The 19,331-nt window shown below is 40.0% G+C and overlaps 1 protein-coding gene and 1 long non-coding RNA gene across 3 annotated transcripts in view; one reads left to right on the plus strand and one right to left on the minus strand.

The window, feature by feature from the left end:
• The window catches only part of LOC134459609 (zinc finger protein 239-like), a 2,539-nt gene extending 515 nt beyond the window's left edge, over nucleotides 1-2,024 (plus strand). Inside the window, exons 3-4 of the mRNA XM_063211958.1 lie at nucleotides 1,327-1,527; nucleotides 1,612-2,024. Of these exons, the coding sequence (XP_063068028.1) occupies nucleotides 1,327-1,527; nucleotides 1,612-2,024 (614 nt within the window). The remainder of the gene's footprint in view (nucleotides 1-1,326; nucleotides 1,528-1,611) is intronic.
• A 9,186-nt stretch (nucleotides 2,025-11,210) lies between these two features.
• LOC134460393 (uncharacterized) lies at nucleotides 11,211-15,437 on the minus strand. 2 transcript variants are annotated; one of them, XR_010037080.1, is made up of 5 exons: nucleotides 15,316-15,437; nucleotides 13,111-13,175; nucleotides 12,586-12,688; nucleotides 12,044-12,179; nucleotides 11,211-11,805 (listed from the first exon to the last, which is right to left on the minus strand). It is a non-coding gene; the product is annotated as an uncharacterized LOC134460393 (long non-coding RNA). The 2 variants fall into 2 exon arrangements; XR_010037079.1 differs by having other exon boundaries at nucleotides 12,586-13,175.
• Between the last annotated feature and the right edge of the window lie 3,894 nt (nucleotides 15,438-19,331).

Genomic DNA, 19,331 nt, shown 5'->3' on the forward strand with positions numbered 1-19,331 from the left:
CTGTGTATTTTTTACGTTTTTAATTTTGATAGAAAGAAGCTGGGAAAAAATATCGGCCTCATAATAAAAAGTGTAACACCTTGTGCGCACTTCAACATCATATTGATACCTTAACTCCTGTTGATTTTAATGAGGTCACATGGGGCACGGGAGTTAAAAAAAAAAACCCCAGCTTGTCTTAATTAAGAGAACAACACTTTTCGTTATGGAATTACAGTAGACTGTTCCTTTAATGGGCAACGCCACTATTTTTGAACATTAAAGGACCAGTTCAGTCAATTTCAATATGCTGTTGTATTGCTCACGCTACCCTTGACTGGTCAGCACCCGGTGATGCCACATTTTTCGGCTCAGCCCTTTCCGAGATGTGAGCTATTCTAAAGGGGCAGCGTTTGTTTACATTTCTTTTTAAATTAACATAGGCCTACTCCAAATATTTTCCCACAAGGTACCGCTATTTTCTAGTTGTGTGCTGATGTTGTATAACCTTTCGGACGTTTTTGAGAATAAATACAAATGTTTCTTTTTAAATGTAAACAAAGCGCTGTCCCCATTACAATGACCAAGATTTCGGAAAAGGCTGAAGAAGAAAAGAAAAAAACCTCAGGTACTGACAAGTCCAGGGTAGTGTGAGCATTACAACTGCATGTTGAAATTGACTGAACTGGTCCTTTAAGCTCCTTTTCTGAGTCTGCAATGCTTTGGAGCCCTCCTAACCGTTTATTTCATGTTTGCAGCTGTCTCTGTTATTTGGCCACATCGGTTTGTCTGTTTGTTTGTCTGTCTGTCTGTCTGTTTGTTTGTCTGTCAGCAGGATAACTAAAACAATGTATTAACGGATTTGGATGAAACTTTGTGGAGTTGTTGGAAATAACAAAAGGAACGAGTGATTACATTTTTGCGGTGATCCAGATCACGATCCGAAACCAGGATTTAAAATATTCTTCACCATTGCAAGCCTAGATGTCTAGAAGCTCCTAGTGACCGCAAATTTAATTGCTTCTAACAGTTTCTAAGTCCACAAAAAGAAGGCAGAAAGCCCAAAAAAATGACATAGTCAAATGTTCTATCAAACAGCTTCCTTGGCGGAGGTCTACTCTGCACTCTCAGAGTGCATTTGTAATTCAGAGAATACATTTTGGATTAATAAAATCAGAACAAAATAACAGAGGAGTAAATGAACAGAGGGATGAACATGTCTTTCAAGCTCGACAAAGTCCAGGTGTTTACAACTGAACCCGTGTAAATGAGAATTTGTATTAACATGATGGACAAACATTCAGTATACATGTAAGGCTGTAAATTGTACATTTCTGTTTTTTACAGAAAAGTCCCACCATTGCCAGCTTTGTGGAAAAAGCTTCTTGGCGGCAGGATCTCTCAAAGCACACCAACGTATTCACACAGGAGAAAAACCATACAAATGCCATCAGTGCGAGAAAGCCTTCTCACAGGCACAACATCTCAGACAACACCAACGTATTCACACAGGAGACAGGCCCTTCCATTGCCAACTCTGTGGGAAAAGTTTTGCACGTGTACAAACTCTTAGAGTACATCAACGTATTCACACAGGGGAAAGACCTTACAAATGCCATCAGTGCGAGAAAGCCTTCTCACATGCACAATGTCTCAGACAACACCAACGTATTCACACAGGAGACAGGCCCTTCCATTGCCAACTCTGTGGGAAAAGTTTCACACGTGTAGAAAATCTTAGAGTACATCAACGCATTCACACAGGAGAAAAAACATACAAATGCCATCAGTGCGAGAAAGCTTTCTCACAGTCAGGAAATCTCAGACAACACCAACTTATTCACACAGGTGTCAAACCATACAACTGCCAAATCTGTGAGAAAAGTTTCTCACAGTCAGGACATCTCAGGAAACACCAACGCATTCACACAGGGGAGAGGCCACACTACTGTCAACTCTGTGGGAAAACGTTCTCAGACACAAGGGATCTGAGACGACACAAACACATTCATACTGGAGAGAAACCATATAAATGTCAATTCTGAGAAAAAACTTTCTCAGAAGCACAACTTGTCACATCACATCAGCGCATTCACACAGGGCACAGGCCCTACCATTGCCAACAATGTGGGAAAAGCTTCTCAGAGTCAGGAGGTCTCGCACGACACCAGCTAACTCACACTGGAGAGAAGCCCTACCATTGCCATCGCTGTGGGAAAAGTTTCACACAGGCAGATCACCTTGAATTACACCAACAACGCATTCACACTGAAACCACACAGCTTTGAGAGAAATTTATTTTATTTTGTATTTTTTTGGGGGGGTTGCTTTTTGGCCTTTATTATCACAGGACAGTATGAGAGTATATGAAACGAGTGGGAATGACAGATGGGGCAGGGCCGGGAAATGACCCCGGCCGTACTCAACCTGGGTCCCCGTGGGCATGCAAGCCCAAATGTGGGGGGCTTAGCGTACAGCTTTGAGGGAATTTAACTGGATTCTGTCCATTAACGTTTGGAAAGCATGAACCATTTATTCTTTCATTATATTACAAGATATTGCATTACATTTGGCAAACGTTTTTTATCCAGAGACTTCAAATCGAGGACATTGTCATATCATGTGCCGTGCGCTTACAGATACAAGGGGAAATGTACAGAACAAGAAGTGCAGATGTGGCCCTACCGTGGCTGATATGGTAGGGCACACGTTTACCACTCGGCCGACCCGGGTTCGATTCCCGGTCCGGGTCCTTTGCCGGTCCTTCCCCATCTCTCTCTCCCAGCTCGCTTCCTGTCTCTCCTCCACTATCCTGTCTCACAAAAAAAAACAATAAAGGCTGAAAAGCCCCAAAAAAATAATAATAAATAAAAAGAAGTGCAGATGCCATATAGGGTTGATGTTTTTATTTTTAAAATACAATTGCACAGGGCTAAGTAGGGTAGACACACACAAACACACACACACACACACACACACACACACACACACACACACACACACACACACACACACACACACACACACACACACAGACACACAAACGCACACACACACACACACACACACACACACACACACACACACACACACACACACACACACACACACACACACACACACACACACACACACACACACACACAGACACACACACTGACAACTAACATGCCTTAGAGTTTAACCCAGATCTGGATTCAGTGCAGTAGCATATTTTATTATGTCAACTCTGTTACAACAAATATCATGGTGGAAGTAGAAAAACTATCATTACGCAAAATATTCTAATAATGATTTAAGATAAACCTTTTTGCCTCAAGGGTTGCAAAAGATGAGTTTTATGTCAAACTCTGATGCTTAAGTACACAATAAGCAACAGATTTGACATTTTGTATTTCAGTTCTGTTTAGGATATAGTGTCGTAAAGGTTGCCACTGTCACTTTAATGGTGTGTCACTTTAGTGTGAGCGCATGTTCTGTTTGTTTATTATTACAATTTGTCCTTTTTCTTTCATTGTATGTTTTTTAATATTTGCAGACTTATTGTCAGCCAATTGAATGTCATCGGTGGTATGGGGGGTAGCGGGTCCTTAAAGGGACAGTTTGGTCAATTTCAACATGCAGTTGTATTGCTCACGCTACCCTCGACTTGTCAGTACCTGGTGATGCCACATTTTTCGGCTCAGCCCTTTCCGAGATATGAGCAATTCTAATGGGGGCAGCGTTTGTTTACATTTTTAAAAAATGAAACATAGGCCAACTCCAAATATTTTCCCAAAAGGCACTGCTGTTTGCTAGTTGTCTGCTGATGTTTTATAACCTTTTGGATGTTTTTGGGAATAAATAAAAATGTTTTTTTTTAAATGTAAACAAAGAGCTGCCCCCATTACAATGACCAGGATCTCGGAAACGGCTGAAGAAGAAGAAAAAAAAATCTCAGGCACTGACAAGTCAAGGGTAGTGTGAGCATTACAACTGCATGTTGAAATTGACCAAACTGTCCCTTTAAAGGAATTGCATTAGGCTTTCCACTGCTAGACACCCAGTCATACTTTTGAATGGTCGTGCAACACTCTCTCAATTCCCCCTGAGACAGGAGAAATCTGTATTCACCTCTTAACACTTCCTCCTACAATGATGTTAAAACCGTAATTTTGCATCATTGTAGGAGGAAGTGTAAGAGAGGTGGATTTTTGTTGAGACTACAAGCCTTTTTCCCACCCTTTCAACCCCACCCATAGGCGGTTGGACATAATGCGGTAACAGACCTATCACAGATCAGTGTGCCAGTGCTTTTGAAATGACTCGCATTGAGGCTCCAGTAAGTCACTGCAGGGGGTGTTCACTCACGGAACTAGCTACTAGCCACAACTGGCTAACCCTAATCCAAACCTAAGTGCAAAATGAATGGGTGTCAATGGAGTTTTCTACTATTATAATTTTTGTGATTTTTAAAAAATATTTTTTTGCTCTGAAATATTAATATTCAGTTCGAAGCTAGAAATAATAACACCTCATTTGAGTAGCGTGTTGATTATTTTGCGCCACTAGATTATTATTATACTGGGTGACAAAGCTCAATTTATGAGGCCAAACCCATAAACTTTCGGGATGCTAGCGAGTACAGGTCGAAATCTTCTTCCCTGCTGTAAAATTAGACACCTGAAAGATTTGTCAATACAGCCTATTATTAAACACCAGCCATAGTGTTTACCTGATGACTGGAAATTGCATTAGCAATGTATTTAGCATATGGGCTCCCTTTTCCATTCCATATATTTTCCCAGATGAAAGACTTACCAACGCTCGCCAACTAGTGGACACTCAATAGGAACTGCTGTATGCATGCAAAGCTAACTGGCTACAAAGGGAATCAATCAACCTGAATCTTCTCCCTCTATTCTAAGTTCTCTGGTCACTGGTAGAGCTGCCTGGGTGTGGCCTGTGGAACTTGAGCATTGCAAAGCATTATGGGGATTGTTGTCACAAATCCACAAGCACTAAAAAGTCATTTTCTGCCTTTTCTCGGCCAAGAAGGCACCAAATTAGAAATGTATGCTACTATTCTACTACATATATGACCCACTTTCAATACATATTCATGTGTCCACCGGTGGAATGCCCCTTTAAATGACCTACACAGGAAGTAGTGGGGAGAGGTGACAGGTGAGGATTTTCGAGAAACAGGAGCCTCCGAGAGGCTGTGTCGTGAAGCATTGTTTGTGTGGATTACCTTCTGCGTTACTCTGTTTCGGATTATTACCTTCGTGGAGCATACTGAGAGGCCTTGGTGAATTACATCAAGTAAAATGACTTTTCCCGACAAAGCGAATTGGTGATATTGCTTCCTTTTACTTTTTCATAGACGGTACTCCAGAACTCTCGTTGTCAAAAGTGCGTAACACCAGCAACTTTCTGAGGTATTTCGGGTTGCTCTCATCGTGGGACTTCCTTTTGGTTGCACTGGACATTTGTGGACTTTTGGGGGAGGGAGAATGGGTATACGACGTATTTGATGTAGGTGACCGTGGGCTTGTTATTGACAGGCACTTCCACTGACTGTAAATATTAGTTTTTTTTTTCATTTTTATTTTATTTTCAAATGTATTCTACTTTTAAAAATACACTTAAAAATATATTTTTGAATTTTTATTCATATTTTTTATTTTGCATTTTAATTATTCTCCTATTGTTAATTCATTGAAGCTTTGTTATACTTTCTCTACTGTTATCTACTTGTTTTGATTGGGGTTGCCAGATGAGGCTGATGATTTCCAGCCCAAAATATGCTCAAAACCCTCCTAGAAGCACAAAATCCCGCCCAATTCTATTGATTTCTATGGCAAAAATTGGGCAGGTTTTTCTGCTAAATGCCATTTTTACCCTCACACGGCCATCCTAAGCAGCCCAATCTGGCAACACTGTTGTAAAGTGTCCTTGGGTATCTTGAAAGGCGCTTGAAATAAAATTCATTTATATTATTGTCATTATTGTCATGTTGTATACCCTTGTGGCGGATGAGCTGGTGTCGAGTGAACCATCAATACAGCGCACTAGACTAATCAAAGGAAATTCTTGTGCTATTGTTATTCTGTATGCTCTGTGTGAATATTTCTGTAACTGGTAGTTTGGATAGAGTATTGTGTCTGTCCACTGCCTGTCATTTAATCATTTACAGTAATCCAGCAGTGCTGTTTCTGTTACCATATTTGCAGTATAAGACCCCCCGTGAAAACGTGCGTTATGGCTCTTTCCTGGTGTTGACTATCAGGCGAGTTGCTACAGTGTTGAATAAAAAATAATCGTGAACCTTTTCTATGTTGTATTTTTAAGATTATGGAAAGACCTCACTATTGTTAATTGATGCTTACGGTGGTGCTCATATGTTTACATACCCCAGCAGAATATACGCTTTCTTGGCAATTTCTCACAAAATATGAAAGATTTCACAAAACCTTTTTTTTCACTCATTGCTAGTGACTGGCTCAAGATATTTATTAGCAATCTTCCGTGTTTACTCTTTCAAAAGCATGATCACAACCCAAACTACCAAAATGACCCTGTTCAAAAGTTTACATACCCTAGTTTCTGATGCTGAATATGGCCCTGTTTAACATCAGGGACCGCTCTAACTTGTTTGTGGTAGTTGTGGATAAGGCTCTTTATTTTCTCAGATGACAAAACAGCACATTCTTCCTGGCAGAATGGTTGTTTCCTGTAATATTTTTGGGTGTCTTGCTGGAACCTCACATTTGAGCTTTCCCTTGAATGGCTCAATGATGTTGAGATCAGGAGAAGGAGACGGTCGCTCAAAAACTTCATTTTATTCTTTCTGAAGCTAATGACGGGTTGATTTGGCTTTCTGTGTTGAAATATTGTCATGTTGGCATGTCCAAACAATGGACCATGTGCAGTTTCAAGGCTGATGTGTGTCAAGTTTCCTCCAGTATTTTTCACAGGGCAATGTATTCATCATTCTGCGAGTATAGACCAAAAGTATTGTGCATTTGTAACTCAAATGTCCCCATGACATCAGTGGTCCATGACCATGTTTCACAGAAGGGATGGTGTAACCTTCATCATAGGCTCCGTTGACTGTTCTCCAAATGGTACTGTTAATAGTGGCTGAAAAAAGTTCCATATTGATCTCATTTTTCCAAATGACTTTGTCACAGGGATTCTGATGCTTCTCGCTATGCTATTTGGTGTATCATATGCAAAATAACATGTTTGCATTTTTGTAGCAATGGCTTTCTCCTGGCAACCCCCAACAGCCCATCTTTCCTCAAGTGCCTCTTTGCTGTACAGTTTAAAACATTTTTTCATGTTGTCCTATATTTCACCTGAAGTTATTTTTTGGTTGTCCTATGCCTCCTGAACAATTTCCCTTGCAATGATCATTGCAATTTAATGATTCCCTTGCCCAATGGCTTGATTCCAACCAAACCCCCTCATATTGCATTTCTGAATTGAAATTCCAACAGTGCCAACATGACAATATTTCGACACAGAAAGCCAAATCAACCCGTCATTAGCTTCAGAAAGAATAAAATGAAGGTTTTTGAGCGGCCATCTCACTCTCCTGATCTCAACATCATTGAGCCACTCAGGGGAAACCTCAAATGTGAGGTTCCAGCAAGACACCCAAAGATATTATAGGAAACAACCATTCTGCCAGGAAGAATGTGCTGTTTTGTCATCTGAGAAAATTAAGAACCTTATCCACAACTACCACAAACAATTTAGAGCGGTCCTTGATGTTAAACAGGGCCATATTCAGCATCAGAAATTAGGGTATGTAAACTTTTGAACAGGGTCATTTGGGTAGTTTGGGTTGTGATCATGCTTTTGAAAGAGTAAACACAGAATATTGCTAATAAATGTCTTAAGCCAGTCACTAGCAATGAGTGAAAAAAAAAGGTTTTGTGTAATTCTTCATATTTTTTGAGAAATCGCAGAGAAAGCGTATATTCTGCTGGGGTATGTAAACATATGAGCACCACTGTATTTACAGTGATGTTTAAAGTACTGGACTGGAGTGGAAATACAATAACTAATCTGGAAACGTACTTGAGTAGAAGTAGTAGTGCTCTTCTGAAACCATACTCAAGTTGAAGTACTTAAAGGGACACTGTGCAGGACATGGTCAAAAAGGGTACTGCACCTATGCTGCTCATCGAAACTGGGCTGCCTATTGCCAAATTTGATACTTTCATGAATATTTACTAAGTAATAAACTAATATTTTCTAGTATGGCCCAGGTACAGTCATTTTTGCAGCTAAAAATGGCTATTTCTGGAAATTCAAAATGGCAGACCATGGAGAAGATCCCCAGAAGTTTACCATTCATAATGAATACTAAGAATTTGATGCTGGTGGTAAGTATTCACGAAAAAGGTAACATTAATGAATGGGTAGCATGAATTCTGGAAATAAACAACTAAAAATCTTTCACAGTGTACCTTTAAGTATTCAAAATGTCTTGTACATACTGTATTCGTAAGTATTGCCAGTAGACATATTTAGAAGGTGAGAAAGTGGATCACACTCGGGTTCTTCTTTTCTTCTTTTTATTTTTTACATAGCAGCAGAGGTGTAGACAAACGTTTCGGCTGTTGCCTTTGTCAGTGTCGTGTCTTACTAAGCTACTAAGCTAAGCTACGAGACACTGATGAAGGCAACAGCCGAAACGTTTGGCTACACCTCTGCTGCTATGTAAAAAATAAAAAAGAAGAAAAGAAGAACCCGAGTGCGATACACTTTCTCACCTTCTAAGTTATTCAACTGGAGACGCACCACATAGAAGAGCGTGGTGTATCTGAACTAGTAGACATATTTAGAAAATACTTCTCTAGTACACTCAAAAAAAAATTCTGTTGGATTTACTTAAGAAAATAATGGAAAGTATTTCCACATGATTATCTTTCTTATTTTTAACATTAGGCAACTTTGTTGATTTAACAGGATTACCTTCTGTTCATGTAACCTTACTTTCTTGAGTTGATCCAACATAACTGAGTCAGGGTATCAAAACCTGATTCAATTAAATTGATCCAACAGGATCTTATAATGTTCATCCAACATGTTTGATACTGGTTTGATTATCCCAATTCTCTCAAGTTGATCCAACAAGAACTCATAATGTTGTATATGTGCTATTGAATCATGTGGAAATACTTTCCATGTTTTTATTAAGTAATTTCAAAGCATTACACTTAATCTTACACATAAAAGGCTATAAATCTATGGAAAACAACACTACAAACCCAAGATGTTGAAGATTTGTTTTGTTCACATTCCCCAGGCCATTAATCAAAACACAAAATTTTCTTGAGGGTAATAAATAAAAAATAAACAAAAAACCCTTTTAAACACTTACATACAAGAGCGTACACGTGTGTTGTAGGCCAATAATGCATTCCATACCACCAGTAGCACACCAACAGTCATTGAAAGGTTAATTACCATAATACTTGTCTACGATGACATAACACAGGGCCTTTAGTAATGCACTATGACTGTCCTTGCCATTCTAGTAACAACAAATTTGTAACGCTGTGTTTTTGTTTTGTGACAAATTGCTGAGTGACCCATGGTGCCATCTCCGACGCACCTGCCAGCTGAGGTGTGTGAAAAAAGACAAAGTTTAACGCTGTGTTTTTAACAGGTTGTTAAGTCAAAAAAAAGAAAAACATTTTTAAAAAATGTTAAAAATAGAGTGCTGTATATGTGCTTGAGGAGGTACGCACGCACACAAGTTAAGAATAGTGTAGTGGACTTCAGAGCCTCTCAATGATCTGCTCAATGCAATGACTCTATTAAAAAATGCATAAAAGTGTTTGGCCATTTCAGTAATGTTTTACCAAAAGCTGTGTGTGAGTAATAATGTAGAAATGTGTATTTGTACTTCTAGTCAATTGTTATTATTATTTCTGTATTATTACTAGTGGTGGGCCGTTATCGGCGTTAACGTGCTGCGATAATGTGAGCCTCTTGTCGCGCGACAAAGAAAATATCGCACGTTAATCTATATTCAAAATATGGGTTTGGAGTTTGGGTATGCACTTCACCGTAGCGCTTGATTGACAGACGCTTTTACACTGCGCTCCAGCCGCTTCTCCTCTCCTGTTGCTATCAGCAGAACTAAATATGAACAGGGTTTGCATGCTGAAAACATTCATCTCTCTGCCGTGGTAGGTGTTGTTTGAGTGCTTTTTCGTAAGTGGTAGATTAAAGAGACGTTATTGTTTGAGGTGAAGCATAGAGAGACAGTGTGTGAGTAGCCTACCAGCCCGACATAGCCTACATTTCCTCACGCATTGCGTGGAACACAACCACTTCCAGAAATCTTGCCTGTTGCAAAACAGTCCGTGTGATATGCATTTTGAAGATTGTCAAACTGAAACTGTCAATATCTACTTTCGCTGAATGTTTGTGTAATTGTATTGCGATCACGCATTTGCGACTATTGAGATACAACAGGCGGTAATAATAAACATCGCGGTTGTCGCGCTTGATTTTTTTTTTGCAAACGGAATTCATTTCAAGTTGTTACTCCTCTGGCATTCTAACTCTGAGAACAACTGTCGGGTTTAGGCCAAATCCCCGAAGGCCAGTGCTGTTGTAGGTTCTAGAAATCCAGCCTGGAGCTGCTGTGGGCTGCTGTGCGCAGAGCTCCTCCCTCTCTTAAAGGAGCGGCTGCTCTTTTTAACAGTCAGTGGCAGATTCTCTCTTTTCTCTCTCTCTCTCTTTCTCTCTCTCTCTCTGCCCATTAGAAATGCTGAACTGTTGAGGTCATTTTGTTTAAATAGCCTAAATGTTTGATAGATTTATCTGCAGGCCTATTCGCCTATACAACTTATAGCGCTGTTCATTTTGAAATTTCAGTATCTTATAACTGTAAATGCTTCCCAACATATTCGACACACTTTACAAATATTGCAGTGATTTTTTTCATCACCAAGAATCAACATGACCATTTTTTGAAGATGAGATGCATTTTGGAGAAAAAAAAGATGAGCTCTGGTCTAATGCGGCATCTGTCTAAAGAAACCCCCAAGGTTTTTTTTCGGCATTATTTCGCTAGCGCGCCTATTCTGAATGAGCCATTTTGATATAGATTAATCTAGATTAATCTAGATTAATTTCATAATTACAGTGAGATTAATCTAGATTAAAAAAATTAATCTATGCCCACCCCTAATTATTACTCACACACACACACACACACACACAACTTTCAAGGAGGATAACAAGTTTAGTGCGTAAACAAGGGCAAGAAATATGGCCACTGTAAGTGAATATTTGTAACCTGATTATCATGACTTACAAATCTCTTCGAGACTTGGTCTGACCAAGAGCATAACAACATTCTCAAACGGCATGGTTGACCCAACTCTCATGATTTGCTACTGGTCGAGGGCCGAACAGGCTGAGCCAAAGTTTAAACCAAACATTTTCTTAGTCCCAATAGAGCGTCTCTGCTCAAACCTTGTCACTTCCTTGAACACGCCTCTAGCCAGGACGGTTGGTGATGCTGAAAGTCGATTGCTTCCCGACAAAGTGGGTGGAGTTTCCTGCTGTGGAGGGAACCCGAAAGTACCTGAACAAAGTTTTCCTGAGTGTGTGTAGCAGAGCCGAAGGTGTTGCGTCACTGCGAGGGCGGAGCCTGGGTAGGATGTTTGGCAAGCAGCCAAATGCAGTCACCCCTTTGAAAATGATTCCGATGTCCTCAGGACTGTCAGTAGCTTCTGAACCTTCATGGCGGATCACGTAGATGGCATGGATGCTTTCTGCCATAGCCGATTCCCTGTCAGCATGTTGTGCCTGAAACAAAGTAATTCGACAGATACACATGTAAATATTTAACTGATGTCCATGACATATTTTACCTTCTTAACCATCCATTTCAAACATGCTACCACAATACCAAATACACCAGGTGAAAAGTTAGACAATTTAACATAAGTTATTCTGACTTAATGTTTATACATCTCGATTGTCAACAAATCAGCAAAATTGTAGGCATCAAGATTCAAATTAACATTCTCTTTGTACATAATACCTGGGTCATGGGTATCATTATTCTGGAGGCATCGACCAACCATTCCCCCTTTCCTGATGGAACGCCTCCGTCAGATTTGGAGAATATGGAGAAGAACTTGACTGTTGACTTTTATTCTTCAGAACTCTGCACACACCTATAAAATCATAAAACACAAATACAACATGTACAGTATGTAGCTTATTTGTCTATTTTCAGGACACAAAAAAACAATTTACATATGAAAGTCTAAACAAAAGAGTGATAATCTCTTACACCTCGTGTGTGTGTGTGTGTGTGTGTGTGTGTGTGGCTCTAGCCCCCTGCCAGAGCTCAAACACACAGAGGTCTGGGAGACTGTAGCAGGATTCCATTTCTCCAGTCAAAAAAATAATCGGAGCAGTTATTGCTTCAATATCAATGGGAGCTCGCATTGAGAAGTCGCAGGACGAATTATAGACCACATTGATGCTTAAGAGAATTTGTTGGTGGTAAGGACATCATTACATACCAATATAAAGAGTAATCTATTGGAAGATGCAGCCGAGTAAAACATTTCATACCTTGAAATCTTCCAGGAGAGATTTCACCCGAGCGAGAGATGTCACCCGAGCTCTGATGCTGTCTCACATGACCCAAGTCACTGCCAGTGAGCAAGAGCCATCTCTGTTTGAAAATAACAACACCAGAACAAGGACACAATTGACACCTGGATACAACTTCTGGAAATTGTCTTGGTGATTAACTCTACACAAATAGATATGCAAAGCATTCTAACTTATCTCTTTAAAAAAGCATGGGCAGTCTGTGAATGCAAGAGAAGCACACTGCCTGTGACTTTGCTCTGGGCGTACATGATCTGGGCATACATCAGTGTCTCCCAACCTTTTTCGTCTTGAGTACCCCCTAAGCATTTTTGTCATAGTATGAGTACCACCTCACTCATGTTCTCTATCCCAATATGATCATGACCATACATTTGTTTTTATTCATAAAATAAAACATACTCCTAGTGGTACACGTACCCCTGGTTGGGAAACACTGCATTACATTCATCTCACCTAACATTGAAGCATAGTAAAACGTACCCTGAAATCCTCCAGATTGCATCTTTTGCCAGCATCAACAGGCTACTGCATCACGTGGTACATTTCTGTAATAAACAATATCAGTAATTGATTATATTTATCAAATGTTACACACAGTTTTTACAGTTACATTTTGTTTCACTATGGTAATCAATGTTTTAAAATTAGTCATTTTGAATTAACAGGCCACTGCCTTATTTAGGCTTCTTGGTTAACTGAGCATGCATAAATAAAGTAGCCTAAACTCTAATCCAGGGGTGCCCAACCGCAGTGCAGCATTGCTTTGTAGTATGCAGAGATAATTTCAGTCCTACACAAGTCATAAACAACTGAAACAATTTCAAAATGATAAACATTTGGTATATAAAAGGCATATGTAGGCACATGGGCCCTATTTCTAAAATATGATGAAGCATTATCATGACTTCAGTGGTCAAAATTAAAAAGGGCTCAGAACTTCACCATTTGTTATGGGTAAATAGTAGGCCAGTTAAGTTCACTTTACTGAGAGAGAGAGAGAGAGAGAGAGAGAGAGAGAGAGAGAGAGAGAGAGAGAGAGAGCAATGAGAGAACTCATTGAATTGGTTAACACCCTTGTTAAGAGTGACTTCTTCTATGAAGGTTTTTTTTTCCCAGCTCTCTGGGACAGTAGCAGAGCAAAGGCTTTCTATTGTGAGTTTGGCCAATCGTTCTGTCCACAACTGGAGCAGGAAACAGCACAAATTGAAGTGAATTCCATACATGTCAGCTAACATTTCCCTTACACGCGGCACGCGATGTAAACGCAGTTAGCGATGATGCATGCGACTAGCGATTTGGACAAAGATCCTCGCATATCGCCGCGTCATAACGCATCGTTGCGCACATGTTCTGTTACATGTGTGCACACATGAATCAACTGCAATACCCTTACGGTCACTTCCTAATGCTTTCCCCTCATTCTGTGTTACAGTGGGACTAATTATCTAACCAATACAGTAGTACCAGCAGCTTACTACATAGCCTACTTTTGAAAGACAGTATTTTCCCTGTCACATTACATGTCTCTCGACTGCCACTCCCCTCGAGATCGACTGGTACCTCGCGATCGACTCGTTGGGCACCCCTGCTCTAATCTAATTCATTGCAGCTTACAGTTTACGCAGGTGTGCAACGTTCAAAAAAGAACACCAGTTTATTAGCCAGGTGGATTGACTACACGCCACGTCTGTATTCAGAACCCGCTTAGAATTGTATTTGGTCTGACTGTGGATTGGGTTAACATGGCTCTCACTGAAGCTGACGAACTTTATGACGGCTCGCCTCAGTGCGTTTCAAAGCGCACTCCACTGATTTCCCTAAATGTGCCGCAAAGCTCTCACTGTCCACAAAGCAACGCATAAAGGCTTGCTCATAAACTCAAACAATCGGAGCACGCGCAACATGCTGTAGTAGGCCTAGGTCACAATGTAGACCAGTTGTAATTAGGATTTTCTTTTCCCTGGGCCAGATTCACACACGAGCGTGGCAGAACGGCAGCGAGACGTCTTTCTGCCTGGTCTCGGCCAATGTCTAGAGCTCTACCTCTAGCTACGGGGGATTTTGAACAGGACTGGCCATGCACACCAAATGCTGTCGTTGTGAAATGCTGACACCGGCGGCCGAAATTAAACAGAAAGTCCTGTCTTCTCGCTTTCGTCCAGCCACACTCTAGTGTGAATCTCTCCTTAAAATCACAATTTGTTACGCTTTGCCAAGTAAACCCATGCCCTGCCGAGATGATATGACATACATTCACCGGAGGAATGGCAAACCAAGGTTTTTGCTTCAGAGTTAGGCTATCATTTCCCTCTGAATTCAAAGGGAATTGGTGGCAGGCATCCAATAAATTAGCTCGCTAGCAAACAATGCACAGTCGACACGTTTGACATGAAATACAGGGCATTAAACACCAGCTCGGCGGCTGTAAGCAAAAAAAACAACCTAAAATATTGTTTAACTTTTCCTACACTTTGCAAGAAGGTGGACACCGTGTTTCTGCACAGAACATGCTAGTAAAGCTACATCCAGCATGTTGCCCGACTACCCAACAAAAATGTTGGCAAATCAATAACATCAACCTTTGAACATAGCATGTGCAGCAGCAAAATAAGATTGTGATAACACATTACACATTTGGTTAGAGTTAGAGCATGTTTGAGGATTTATTGGAAGAGATGTCCTTACCTTGCAGGCGAACTAGTCTGTTTACTCCTCGCGCCTTCCTGCAATTTGAAAAGCTGGAGCGTTGCATTCTGGGTAGTTTGAAGAAATTGCCTGACTGCGTTGGGTTCTTTCAACATAACACAATCTATAAATAGGCTAGGCCTATCTGCCTAGTAAATCTAACACAATATTTTCACTTTCATTTCACTAAACTGACAACATTGAGTTAAAACTGCATGCAACACTTGTGTCAATTTTACAACCAGCTAGAATCGTTTTTTTGAGTGTAGGCCTTCTGAAAATAAAAGTACAAGTGAGTGAGAAACTGATACTCAAGAAAAGAACGTACAAGTATCAATATTTACTACTATACTTCAATTATGAAAGTTAAAATACAAATGCAAAAGTCCTTGTTAAAAACTTACAAAAAAAAAAAAATTCTCCACAGTGCACAGATTTATAGTGCATTATTTTAAATATACATTTGGCAAACCAATCTTATCTGGTTCCAGGGCGGAGGTTCATATTTCCCACATTATTGTCTGAGGCCAGATTAATCTCCAGAGGTGTCAAAAGTAAAAGTGAAAATAGAATAAAAGAATAGACAGATTTCTTCCAAACCAGGTGATTTATCTGAGTAACAATCACACCTGTGTACTTGTCTTACAATGAGCTGACTCTGCACTGGTTTGATCAAGTTTGTGGTGGGCCCTTGTTAGCTTTTTAGTTTTTTTTTTAAAATAACACCACAGTCTATCTGTCCTTTCATTAGGTACAATGGAGTAAATGGTGTAACTGCTATGTAATATCACGTGCTAGTGTTGTACTTACACCATGAATTTACTTTTACTTTTACTTATACTTTTGACACTTCTGTTAATCTCTCCTGTGCCCAGGGCAGAGGTGAGATTTCTGTTCTTAGGAACACACACAGGGTAGTGTATCAGGCCCCAGGACAGAGGCCATTGGTCGACAGGATGATATCAACACACTATTAAATGGTACTAAGAAGAATAAATGTACATATTATTCATTATTTTCATTTTTTAAATAATGATCTTGCAATAGAATCAAGGGAACAGAATATGAACCCAACACCTTGTAAAATTGTCTCTTAATTCATGTTAAGATAACCAGAGCCTTGTAAAATGGTATCTTAATGCATGTATCAGAGCCTTGTAAAATGTTATCTTAATGCATGTAAAGTTAATCAGAGCCTTGTAAAATGGTATCTTAATGCATGTAAAGTTAATCAGAGCCTTGTAAAATGTTGGCCTCTTAATGCATTTAAATATAACCAGGGCCTTGTAAAATGTTGGTCTCTTCATTCATGTTAAGGTGTTCAGAGCCTTGTGAAATGCTGGTATCTTAATTCATGTAAGTGAACTAGAACCTTGCGAAAAGTTGTTTAAATGCATATAAAGTAGGCCTTTTTAAAAAATATCCCTGGTCATATAAATGTAGCTAAATTTATGTTGTGCACAGTGACTATATTTCACTACTTTGGTGAGTCCAATAGTTTGCTCCCTGGAGGTTTTGTATTCAACATACATTAAACGGAGGTCTATTCCATTAGCTCTTATCCTGATTGTAGCCTAGATCACGTGGTGGAATGATTATATTATATCAAGGGCGTAACTTTATGCTGACAATTGGGGGGGTCAAGATTTCCATCTAAATGAATCAAATGGCTAAACAGTTTTCTTCAGTATTTGCATGTACAGTTATGTATGTTACCTGGTCATTTGTGCCTCCTGCGCTGTCTCTCTCTCCCTGTTTTTGGTCATCCGATTCTCCTTCGCCTCGTTCTCTCCCTCTGTCTTCAACTGATGCACTTCCTCCATCACCTCCTTTCTGTTGCTCAACTGCTACATCTCCTCCGTTGCCTCTCTCTCCTTCAACTGCTGCACCTCCTCTGACACCTTCATACTCTATCTCTTGAACTGGTTCACCTCCTTTGTCACCTCCTTCTCTCTCCCTCTCATCTGTGCTTCCTCGTCTCTCTCTCTGGACACCCGTCTCTCTCTCATCACCTGTACCTCCTTGGCCTTGGATCTCTCTTTGGTGACCTGCACAATCAAGTTTTTGAACCTGATATAAAAAAAAACCTCAGTTAATGTTCAAATGGCTTGGCAGCAAACTCACATCAGAGTTTAAGAGAATGCATTTTCCCAATCAGGCTAAAGTCAAGCTGTCAGAAAATCTCCATTTGTAATGTGGCATATAGCAATAAAGCAAAGATGAGTTAATTAATTAATTAATTAAAAACATTCCTACCCTTTGCTTAGTAGGCCTAATTCATATGATCAGAATAAAGCTACAGTCAGAGATGGTTGATAAAATCTTTGATGCAGTGCCAAATATGAATGACATATCCCAACCATCAATCACTAATCAGGATGCTGCACAAATAGGATCTCCTGCTGTTCGCCATGTTGTTAATCATATGATCAGAAGAAAGTTGCTGTGGTAGAAATTAAAGTAGCCTGCTGGCTACATAATATCCCATACCCATTATTTATACAATTGACTGTTGTTGTTTTTTTTTTATAACTAAATATACAGTAGCGACTGGCGACAAAAATATTGAGAGGACCTCCTCTGTCTCGCTCCAAGCACAGCCACGCATAGTGTCACGCGAGGAAGGAACCCCTTGTCTCCCCAACCCTCTCTCGTGTCTCTCTCTTCATTACTTCACTGGCGAAACAAACTGTAATCGCTTGGCTGTTGTCAACAAATGCGATTTTGAAAACAAAATATAATGCCACAATACATCTTATTTAAAATGGATGTGTTTACAAAAAACTTACAGGCATTTTGGTTCAGCTGCATTGAACAAGCTTCTCATTTGAAGTGGATACTATCATAGGAAATCACGCAGGCAACTGGACAGGGGGTAACCAAAAACTACTTCAATGACGTGAAATAAAACAAACAGACGTCCGATTGCTAGGGTTTCACAAAATGTGTTGGTTTGAGAGAGTAAATATCCCAAGTGCTAGCCATCAACGAAGTCCAAAATAGCCAGCCACGTCCAGTGTTATTGAACTAGCTGTCTGTCGTAACCTAGCATAAAATAGCTATATAACTAACTGACAGGCAGAAAGGCAGTGGTACACTATAGGTTCTCAAAACACTCGGAAATAATGTCTCTTATGCCAAAGACGCATCCACGCATGATCATGTGGCAATTGCAAGTTAAAAGTAGAAAAAACAATTGCTCAATACTTGATAAAGCTGATCGCTAATCAGTTTGAATGTGGGATAGTGGAGAAGAGGATTACCCATTGAGAGATTCCCTGATTGTCGCTCCCAGCGCAGGACGCTCCCTGGTCGGCTCGCTCCCACTAGCCAGACTATCGATCCCACCGCCATATAACATCTTTTTGATGTTAGTTTTTTTGTTTCTAACCCTAATCCTAATCCTAACCCTAAACCTAAATTGCTTGTATGTGGCAGTGTATGATAATACGTGAAATATAATCGGGTGGGAATACACGTCCGGGAGTGATAGAAACACCTGGGACTACACGTCCGGGAGCGATCTCAGTTGGGAGTGTCCATCTACCTCCCCCATTGGACAGTACGTACACAACTAACGCAGATTTGGGGAATACCAAGGGGGGCAGGGGGGGTTACATTACAACATGATTAAACATAACTGAACGAAACTATTTTTCACTATTTTACATAAAATGGGTAAAGTTGTTCATGCAAGACAAGTACTGTAATTATATAGGGGGGGTTGTACAATTATATAAGGGGGGTTATATTGTCAGGGTTTGAAGTCTGGGGGGGTCAAAACCCCCGTAACCCCCGTGGAAATTACGCCCATGTATTATATTAGCCTACACTTAGCTGATGCTTTTACCCAAAGGGAAATTTACAGGGTATTGGCTGTCCCCAAATTAAACTAAGAACTGATTCTACGTTTCGAGTGTGCTTTTCTCAAAAGCAAAATGTCAATGATCTGTATTTTAATTTTATTTATTTTGTTAATGACCTAGATGTTTCCATAGTGAACACATTTAAGTTTC

This window comes from Engraulis encrasicolus, chromosome 12 (assembly GCF_034702125.1).
Source record: "Engraulis encrasicolus isolate BLACKSEA-1 chromosome 12, IST_EnEncr_1.0, whole genome shotgun sequence".
Classification (NCBI taxonomy): Eukaryota; Metazoa; Chordata; class Actinopteri; order Clupeiformes; family Engraulidae; genus Engraulis; species Engraulis encrasicolus.